Source organism: Marmota monax, unplaced genomic scaffold, assembly GCF_021218885.2.
Source record: "Marmota monax isolate L192 unplaced genomic scaffold, Marmota_monax_Labrador192_F-V1.1 WCK01_AAM20220418_F8-fsc00095, whole genome shotgun sequence".
Classification (NCBI taxonomy): Eukaryota; Metazoa; Chordata; class Mammalia; order Rodentia; family Sciuridae; genus Marmota; species Marmota monax.
The window spans coordinates 2938582-2948691 of NW_026695244.1; the positions used below are offsets into that span (position 1 = coordinate 2938582).

The 10110-nt window shown below is 40.9% G+C and overlaps 1 protein-coding gene across 2 annotated transcripts; it reads left to right on the forward strand.

Annotated features, from left to right (window-relative positions):
* Nucleotides 1–1623: 1623 nt before the first annotated feature.
* On the forward strand, nucleotides 1624–7965 carry Ctla4 (cytotoxic T-lymphocyte associated protein 4). 2 transcript variants are annotated; one of them, XM_046463138.2, is made up of 4 exons: nucleotides 1624–1892; nucleotides 4520–4867; nucleotides 5294–5403; nucleotides 6781–7965. In XM_046463138.2, the coding sequence occupies exons 1-4, from the start codon at nucleotides 1784–1786 to the stop codon at nucleotides 6892–6894; spliced, it is 681 nt and encodes a 226-aa protein (XP_046319094.1). In that variant the 5' UTR covers nucleotides 1624–1783; the 3' UTR covers nucleotides 6895–7965. The 2 variants fall into 2 exon arrangements, with proteins under 2 accessions (XP_046319094.1, XP_046319095.1); XM_046463139.2 differs by lacking the exon at nucleotides 5294–5403.
* Nucleotides 7966–10110: the final 2145 nt, after the last annotated feature.

Consider the following 10110-nt stretch of genomic DNA (forward strand, 5'->3'; position numbering starts at 1 on the left):
TAGCTGTCATTGCTGTGGGCTCCTCCTGAGGGCAGGAATATATATTTTCCCCTTTTAAATCTCCGGTGCCTCGCCTTGGGTCTGGCCCTTATTCCGTGACCATTAGGCTTGCCATTGCTTGTTGGCATTTGGCTGAAGTTTGAAGAGGCAGGCCATGAGAAGCTTCCTGAAGGAGGTGACAGCTTAGTAAGTACTGGAGAATGAGAAGGAGGGGAAAAGGAAATAAGGGGAGAAGACAGGCAGTAGGGAGCTGGAGTAGAAGTGATGATCCTTGAAAGAAGCATGTTGGAGAAATGAGAAGCAGAGGAAGGGGGCATGCGAGGTAAGGCTGGAAGATAGGCTGAAAAGGGAAGCATTAGGTTCCTGTTCTACAGGAGCCTCCTGTGCTGAGGTGGGAGGAGAACAGGAAGCCACGGAAGAACTGCAGTTGGCAAATGCCATATTCCGTGTTGTAACGGTCTTTTCACAGTCAGTCTTCTAGAAGTCCCTTAAACAACAAGATTGTTTTTGTCTTGTCATCAGCCCATCCTAAGTGCACACAATTCCTCACATGTTATAGGTTCTCAGTAGATGTTTCCTTCATCATTGAAATGTATGAATGCTCCCCGGATTGAAGGAGGGAGTCCTTGATGTTTTAAGTATTCTAAACAATGCATTTGAAATATTTAATTTGTTAATATAAAATACTTAAATATTGTAAATGTTAAATATTCTAAAAATTTAGCATCCTAAATTAGATTTCCATCTAATAATTTATTAGATGAAACTTTGTCCCATCAAGCTTTTTTTTTTTTTAAATATCTTTATTTCTTTATGTGATGTTGAGGATCGAACCCAGTGTCTCATACATGGTAGGCAAGGGCTCTACCAGTGAGCCACAACCCCAGCCCCCCCCGCCCCTCCCCCCCCATCTAGCTTTTATAAGTCTAAGAATTCAGGTTGTATCTGTCCTTAGCTTTTGTATTTTAATGCTTAAAAATTCTTATTAGAAAAAAAATCTATCCTCTATGGAAGTTTTTAATTTCTTAGATCATTTTGGCTAACTTTTTCTGGACTTTTCCAATTCCATTTTGTCTTCAAGTAGGCTTTTAAGAATATCTGGATTATTTCCTAATCTGCAAAACCAGAGACAATTTTTCCTGCCTCTTTTTTGGTTTATTTCTTGTGATTTTGGTATTTTCTTTCACTAAAGTGCTAAGTGGGATTAGGTGAAATAAATTCTTATTTGTAGAGTATGCCAAAGGATTCTTTAAAAAGATGGTGCCTCACAGACTGAAAGCAGAGTTCTTATTAATGATGTCCACACACAAATTCTGTCCTTAGCTCAGAGGGCCCACAGCTTAGCAGTTTGGGATTGTCAGTGAAATGACTGGGCTGGTAAGATGGATAAAATTGGGATTTAGGGGGACCCTGCTCTCCAGGAAATTCTCCAAGTCTTAACTTATCCAGATCCCTAAAGTGAACATGAAGCTTCAGTTTCAAATTGAATACATTTTTTTTCCATCCATGGATTGGCTTGTTTTGTTCAGTTTTACTTTGAGTATTTGAGGTTGTCTTTTCGACGTAGTATTAAACCCACGACTTCCTTTCTCGTAAAACCAAAACAAAAAGGCTTTCTATTCAGGCGCCTTCTGGGTGTGCACATGTGTGATACACACCTGGGATCAAAGCTGTCTATAAAAAGTCCTTGAATCTGTGTGGGTTCAAACATATTTCAAAGCTTCAGGATCCTGAAAGGTCTCACTCTGCTTCCTAAGGACCTGGACATAGCTCCTGTAAAGCAATGGCTTGCCTTGGATTCCAGAGGCCTGAGGCTGGCTTGGAGCCAGCTCCCAGGGCCTGGTCCTGCACTGCCCTGCTTTCTCTTCTCTTCATCCCCATCTTCTCCAAAGGTGAGTGGAGATTTCTGGAGCATGAAGGTGGAGGAGGTGTTTCTCCCACCTGGGTTTCATTTCTTTCAGCAGTTCAGGGCAGTGATTTATAGCAGAAACAAAAGGTAACTCCTGTCCCCCGGCCGGGGTGGCTCTGTGTTCCGAGGCAAGCAGGGGACAGCTGGAAGCAGCTAGTAAGCAAAGCTATAGCTCATTGCAGAGTACCAGGTTTTTAGCAGGGGCTGAATGAACACATGTGAGTTGTTTGGGAGACACGGTCCATTTCAGACACTTCAATAACATTAGAAAAAAAAATACTCTAAAATTCAATGATTTAAAAGGGAAAAAAACATCCAAAGTCCTAAATGCATGTGAGCTTGGTATCAGGGAATTTCAAGATTTCCCTCTTATAAAAATGGATTTAGGCAAATCACAGGAAGTGTTTCTTTCCTATACAATTCAAAGCTTTAAGGTCTTCTAATTCATTAATTTTATACGCTAATTAGCTAACTTGTTTAAAATTTAAGGAAATTTTGGGAAGAATGCCTTCATTATTCAATTCAAGGTCCTAAAGCAGATCCTGTTGATTTTATTAACCAGTTAGCCAATTATTTATAGGTTTTTTTTTGCCAATTTTATAAAATAAAATAATTAAAAATGAAAGAAGCAAGGAAGAAAAAAGGGAAAAGGGAAAAGAGAGAAACGTAGGAAGGAAATAAGGAAGGAAGGAAGTCATCAATCTTGTTTGGTGTAAGATGATCAATTGCCTGACCTACATGTGCATTTCAGAGGCAGACCTTTAGTTTCAGATAAAATAAAGCTCTTTAGAGATCGGTAACCAGTTTGTTCCATGGCTTGAACTGATGAGTACTTCCATCGAATCTCAACTTTATCTATCTCTCTCTCTCTCTCTCTCTCCAGATATTTTTAGTTAAGAAAACTGTGTGGTTAGTATGAAGGAGGTACTCAAAAGATATTTGATGATTTAAATTTTATTGGAAAAGAAATAGTCATGTACACTTTCTTATTTTTTATATTTTGAATATGTTGAGATTAATGCCATTGGAAGTATTTCAATTTCCTTTTTAGGAAATTTATCTCATCCTGTAAATAGGCTCCTCACATGTTGAATAAAAATGTGACCAGATTTAGTGATGATAAGGACAAGCTCACCTGGGGGAGGGCAGGAAATTTGGTCCTGTTTAGGCTTGGAGTTGATACAATCAAGAGTTCATTGGGCAGTATATACCTACTGCTCCCAGACACTGGAGGCAGAAAAGAGGGGAGATATGATTAGCTCACAAAAAAGTTAATTTGGGGCAGAACTTCTTAAACACTGCAGTGGAGTTACTGTAGGGCAAAGGATGCTCAGAGGGCATCTCTGATAGGAAGAAATAAAGTTTGGGAAGGCAACTCTTGTCTTATCAGCTAGGGATGCTGGAATAGCAATGGTAATGGCTGCTGCCATATTGTTGTCTTTCCTGAGGACAAATGTTGTCCTGTATAGGTGCTTGGGGGAAGGGACTAGTTTGTCTACTATAGGGTGATTTATAGACAGAAAAGGGTATCTCAGAAACTTCAACCCCAAATGGAAGATTGGAACTACATAATGGAGGACATTGAATGTTTTTTTATTTTATTTGCTTTTGCAATCCATGTTAGTAAAGCATCAAAGTGTTTGAGCTGATGAGTGAATGACATTGCTTAACTTAAATTTTGGGTATCACTTTCAATATTGACTGGAGAGAGGCTTTATTAATTATAAAAAGGCTAATTAGACATAAAGCCACTGTTTTTTAGATGTTGGAAGCCTCTTTGTATGGAGAAATGGCCTCCCTTATCTTGTAGAAGAAGAACAAAAGAGTAGGAGAGCCTTCAAGTGAAGGAGAGAGGGAGGGTGGAAGAGGTGGTGATAGTGGCAGGGGAAGCCCACAGAAATTAACAGCAGGTTTGCCTCAACCCAGAGAGGAAACGACCTGGTGCCCTTGGCTCTGTGGCTTCCTCATCTAACAGCACACGCCATGGTACAGCAATAAAGCCAGGGAAGAGGTTGGGCAGTGCAGCGAGGCCAGGTTCTGCTGCTCCTGGGTAGTAGAGGTACAGGGTCAGTTAGATAAGCAGCAGGAGGTTTTGAGGTGTGCTTTGAGAGATTAGACAAGATTCTGTGCTTCACCCTCCAGAAATTCCCCTACTACTCATATTAGAGTCGCTGAGCTGTGTAGTTCTATTATAACCTTAGGATTCTGGAGTATGTAGGCACTTTGATATTGTGTGGTCTACTCCCCATCTTACTATATGTGAAAAAAATGAAGGGGAGGAGTGACTTTCCAAAATGACATATTTTATGATAGAGCCAGGTCTCTAACTTATCACATTAGCGCCCTTCTTGCCATGACTACCTGTCTTCAAGAAATTATATCCCATTGAGGACCCATCTTTAAGGGGCATAGCTGGAAGACAGCTGAATGATGGAGGGGATGGATGGTGAGGGAAAGGGTAAGGGAAGGAGGTGGGCTTGTTGAAGGGGGAGCTACAGACTGGGAGGTGAAGCCAGTGGGGGCTCATCAAAGATAAACCTCGCCAGGTGCTTGGATTAGGCCAGGGATGCACCTGAGTTCATTGAGTTTCCTTTGGCCTTTCCATGTTAGCGATGCACGTGGCCCAGCCTGCGGTGGTGCTGGCCAGCAGCCGGGGAGTTGCCAGCTTTGTGTGTGAGTATGCAGCTTTTCACAAAGCCACCGAGGTCCGGGTGACAGTGCTGCGGCAGATAGCCAGCCAAGTGACTGAGGTCTGTGCCACAACGTACACAGTGGAGAATGAGTTGACCTTCCTAGATGACTCCAGCTGCACTGGCACCTCCAGTGGAAACCAGGTGAATCTCACTATCCAAGGACTGAGGACTGCAGACACCGGGCTCTACATCTGCAAGGTGGAGCTCATGTACCCACCACCATACTATATGGGCCTGGGCAACGGAACCCAGATTTATGTCATTGGTAAGCAAAGCCACTTCACCAAGTTGACACTTTGCATTGCTGTCTTTGTACAAAAATAGTTTGTTCCTTAATTTCAAGGTGATTCATTTTAGGACTATGAAAATTCTCCTTAAGAGTTCTCTCCCATACAATTATGGGTGGTGACTTAAATATCATTCTGAACACAAAAGCAGATGAGTTGGGGAAGGTGCTTTTTTCCTGCTAACAGAGTGATATAGTACTCACTCTGTTATATCCATCATGAAGTTTGGCCTTGTGCCTTTGATCTAACACTCTGAGGACGTAGTCATATCTGTGGGCTTACCAATACAATTTAGGGCTAAACTGCAAGATCTAGAAGCTCCAACTTCTTTTAACTCTTGGGGGAAGTAAGGCCTGAAAGTTTAAAACTATCTCAGGGAGGCTCTGCTTTGTTTTCTGTTGCAGAACCAGAACCATGCCCAGATTCTGATTTTCTTCTTTGGATCCTTGCAGCAGTTAGTTCGGGGTTGTTTTTTTACAGCTTCCTCGTCACAGCTGTTTCTTTGAGTAAAATGGTGAGTGTGATACTGACCAGGCTCCATGATTAATGGGGTCATCTTCAGTGTTATCTACTGACCAAATGTTGGTGCCAGGTTCAATTTTTTTTTAAAAAAAATATATGAAGCAGTAAATGAAGAAGAGGAAGGACAGTGGTAAAGAACACACTAGCACTAAGCATTGGCCTTTGAGGTTTCAGGATGACTAAGATTGCAGATGAGTGTGTTTGACATTGAATGTTTGTGTGCTTCTGAACAGGGTTTCAGTTTGAGTAACTGAACAATATGGGGCAGCTGTTTTGTTCTTTACCTTCATGACATTTGTACTTGAGTTAATAACCCTGAAATACTTATAGATTATGTCTGGCCACATGTTGCTAGTGAGGATCACCTGGATGGGTTTCTATTCTCCTCCTAAATGTCCCGTATTTCGCCTGGAAACCATATTCTGGTGCCATACTTATGCCCTCCTTGTCTGAGCTGTAGCTGCCTCTGTTATCCAGTCTAACATACATAGATGTCTTGGTCTCCAGTTCAGAAAATGAAAGTCCCCGTTATTATTTACTACAGTGGTTGATGGTGGAGGAGAGAGAGGTATGGAATCAGGACTCCTGCCAGGATTCCTAACAGTTTGTTTCAGTCACCTTTGCCTAAAGCTGACTTTCCCATCACGAATCCACTTTCTCTCCTTCTTTTTCCTCCTCCTCCTTCTGGTTCCCCTTTCCCTTTCCCTCCTCCTCCTCCTCCTCCTCCTCCTCCTCCTCTGCCTTCCCCTTCCCCTTCTCCTCCTCCTCCTTCTTCTCCTCCTCTTCTTGCTGTCCCCCTCCACCACACACATACGCACATGAAGACACACTATTCAATAGTGATGTTCTGTTGTTATGGGCTCTTCCTGACTCATTTGCTACAAAGTACCACACAGACTATCAGACTGGACCTCATTTGACCAAGGTGATAAAAACCTGGGAACTAGTGCAGACAGAGAAAAAGTAATAAAAAGCATACGAGGACTGGAGATAAGACATGGAGCTCTTCCACAGCATAGGTAAACTTGATTATCTTATTAACCTGGTTCCTCCACAGATAAGATCTTGTCTATTATTGTAGGCATTCTGGTGTTTTCTGTGAAGTTTTCTCAAAACCTGTTTTTTTTTTTCCCCCTGTCTTCCAGCTAGGGAAAATGGCTGTTCTTTTATGTCAAAATTTCAGAATTACTTATCTAAAATGAAATTTAATAGCTGAATCAAGAGAATTTCCTGGACTTTCTAATTCTGTTCACAGTGAACATTCATTTTCATTGGGGTAGGGACCCCAATAGGTGCTGAGAAATATTATGGCTAGAAGTGGCTTCTATATTCTTTGATAATAATTACTGCTTCTTTTTGTGTTTGACAGTTGAAGAAAAGAAGCCCTCTTACAACAGGGGTCTATGTGAAAATGCCCCCAACAGAGCCAGAATGTGAAAAGCAATTTCAACCTTATTTTATTCCAATTGAGAGACCTTTGTGAAGAAAGAAAGACTGTATTTCAACTTCTAAGACCTGAGACAATTTTAACTTTTTTTTTCCTTTTTAACTATCCAGCTATTTTAAAAAAATTTGTGGTGTATTCTGGAGAGGAATTTGCCTTGCTTTAACATAAAGCTGGATATAGAACTCACATTAAACATACTACATTTTAAATCAAAGGAGCAAGAAAATGGAGCCAAGATGTTTCTATCACATCAGACCCAATTTTAGCAAAAGAATCACTTGGGAGTGATGTGAGGATACAGCATTATGATGTGGGGATCAGTGAACTAAGGGAATGACAGTGCAAAGGGAGAGGACTAGACTGTACACACCTTGTATTTATGAGTGAGATGTTTGTAGCTGAAATGATCTTTAAATTTTTTTTCTGTGTTATTTCTCTTAGCAAATATATAATTACATGAAGTTTTTTTTTTTTTAAAAAAATTCACTTGACTATGTTTTAGCCAGTGATTCCAAAGGTTATATTGTACCAATATGTATTTTTTAAAATAGTATTGTGCATGAAGGTTACATGTGCTTTTGTGTATTTGGTAATGGTTTGAATATAAACACTATATGACAGTGTCTTCCCACTATGGGTTCTGGGGGAAGTTTGTGGAGGATCTCAGGACACTAATACACCAGGTAGAAGACAGTCACTTGCTAACTAGCTTAGAAACTAGGTGAGGTTGTGGCAGTACTCAGATGCACTAAATTGGTGTTGACATGCGCTTTGAGGTTTTATACCAGCTTCTTTCAGTGATTTATAAGGAAGCCAAAACTGGGGTATGTGTGTTAACCTGACAGGACACTGTTGTCAAGACAGTGGCTCACTCCAGGAAAGCCATAGGCATGACCTTCTAAGAAGCTCCAGTTCCAGGGGCCCAATTCCTTACAGATGCAGAGTTAATGCCACAGACAGAAGAAAGCAGCAGTTGGCAGAATGGGGTGCATGAAAGTTTCTGAAAACTAACATTGTTGGTGTTTTTTAACTCAATATTTTCCATGAAAATGCAACAACGTGTATAATACTTTTAATTAAATAAAAGTGTTTGGTGGTTGTTTTAAAGAGTTGTCTTTATCATCCTTGTATTTGAATGTTGTATGAGTTTGGTTTTGATTAGTTCACGGTGTGGTGTCTCCAATGTTAGAAGTACTGTGAAAAAAAAATAGAAAGAAACAAAAGGGCAAATAATGCTTCGTAAGTCAGCCTTGCACCAGTTAATTTCCTGCAAGCCATTTTGGGGAAGATTTCTTCCTTTTCCTTTTTGATTTCTCTGATTTAGGATATAATGTGGGTTAACACAGACTTAGTCGTCCTATAAATGTTACATGGCATGCTCTTTAACCCAGGTTCTTCACCTCCTTTTTCTTGCCCAGGGTTTTCTCAGCCCCACTCACACCTATTTCAGTTACCATGGCAACTCCAGGATTGTCATTGTGCCCCTTGCAGCCATTTTGATCTGCCTTCATGGTAATTGAAGCTTTCCACTGTGGCATCAAGTGGAGTATTTTGCAAATGTGGGTGAAACACCCCTGTCATTATATGTTGCTATCAACTGGTAAGACCGGGACCTGGCTCACAGAGGTCTTTCTGGTTCTTGGTTAACCAATTCATAGCCACAATCTACTTGGTTTTCACTTTAGGTTTCTTGTTCTTGACCTTCACATCCTGTTGTTGTCTTGCATGACTCTCAGTGTGGTCAGGGACCACCTGTAATCAAATACGCTGGATCACGTAGCTCACGGATTTGTACTTAATAACCCCAGCTGCACTGAATCAGAATCTTTGGGTGGTGGATCCAAAAGTTAACATTTTCAAAAGCTTGACCTTCTTGTACCCAATTTTGAGAATTGCTGTTTTAGGCAACTTTCTCTGTCTCTGCCTCTGTCTCAATCTCTCTGTCCCTCTGTCTCTTTCTCTCTCCTTCCTTGTTCACTCCTGATCTTTCTTTTTATTTTTCTCCCTCAGAACAAACAAATGAAATGACCCCATAAAAGTTTGTTAAATGAAAATGAATACATCTTTCAAAACAGGGTAATTGTTAATGCTTAGAATGAGTCTGTACTATGTATAAGATTATGCTTCTTGTTCTTTTGGCCTTTGGTTGGGAACCAGAAGGAAACACACAGATTAAGGAGCCCCATGGGATAGTCTGGTACCATTTCTACTACTCCAGATGTCTTCAGAGAGATTACTTCTTTCTATATTTGATGGTAGATCAAAAGAGAGAGAGGATTTTGGACAAAGGACCTTCCAGGTACCTTTCAGATCCATTGGGTAATGGCCTACTTTATGTAAGCTTAATATCTCCTCTACTGTCACCTGAATTTCTTACATTTGCTATTCATTGTGTTAAGCATTTCCTTCTTCACTCAGTTTTGATCTTGTAATAATAGAATACTCATTGGCTCAAAGAAGTTTCTCCTGTGACAGAAGAATTGGGCAAGAAAGACTGTGACCTGATGTTTAACTGAGAGGGGAGAAAGCAAATCTGAGGCTGGGCATGACATGAAAGCTTTTTCTAAACCTAATTTTGTTTGTGAGGGTAGATCCTTCACTGGTAATATTCAGATCAGTGTACTGTCCTCAAATCAGAGGATTAATTCTCTCATGGAATTTTATCACCACCTTCATCTCTGGGAAGAGGGTCCTGGGAAATACCAAAGACTCCATGCTTCTAACTGGAGCTTGACTCACCATGCAGGGGAATCCTAGGCACTATAACCCTCCTCTCTGGAATCACTTATCCCACACAGGAATGGGGATGATGGGAATAGGATAGAGTTCCCCGGGGATGCAGGGTCAGCTTCTCTGTCTATATACTCGCCAGTTCATGCTTCTACTCATCTTCTTCCAATATGTTATGCCCAACATGGTATCCATCTCCCCATTTCTCCTCTCCAAATATTTTAGTCCACCATTCTCATCTCCATCAGTCTCAAACTTTACCTCTACCATCATATTTGCTAATGGTTTAAGCCCACCAGGATTTTTGCCTATCTGTTTTAGCTATCCCTGGTTCTACCTCTAACAATTTCAAATGTGCATGTCTTTTCTGCCTAGTTGGGAACTTTTCTGATCACAGCTTCAGGCATACAGTGTATACATGCTGCAATAAATGGATTAAAGAGTTGGGAAGCTATGACATCTGGGACTATGGACAACTGTCCTCTATGCAGAAACTGTCTATGCTTTTTTAGGTGGCTCCAG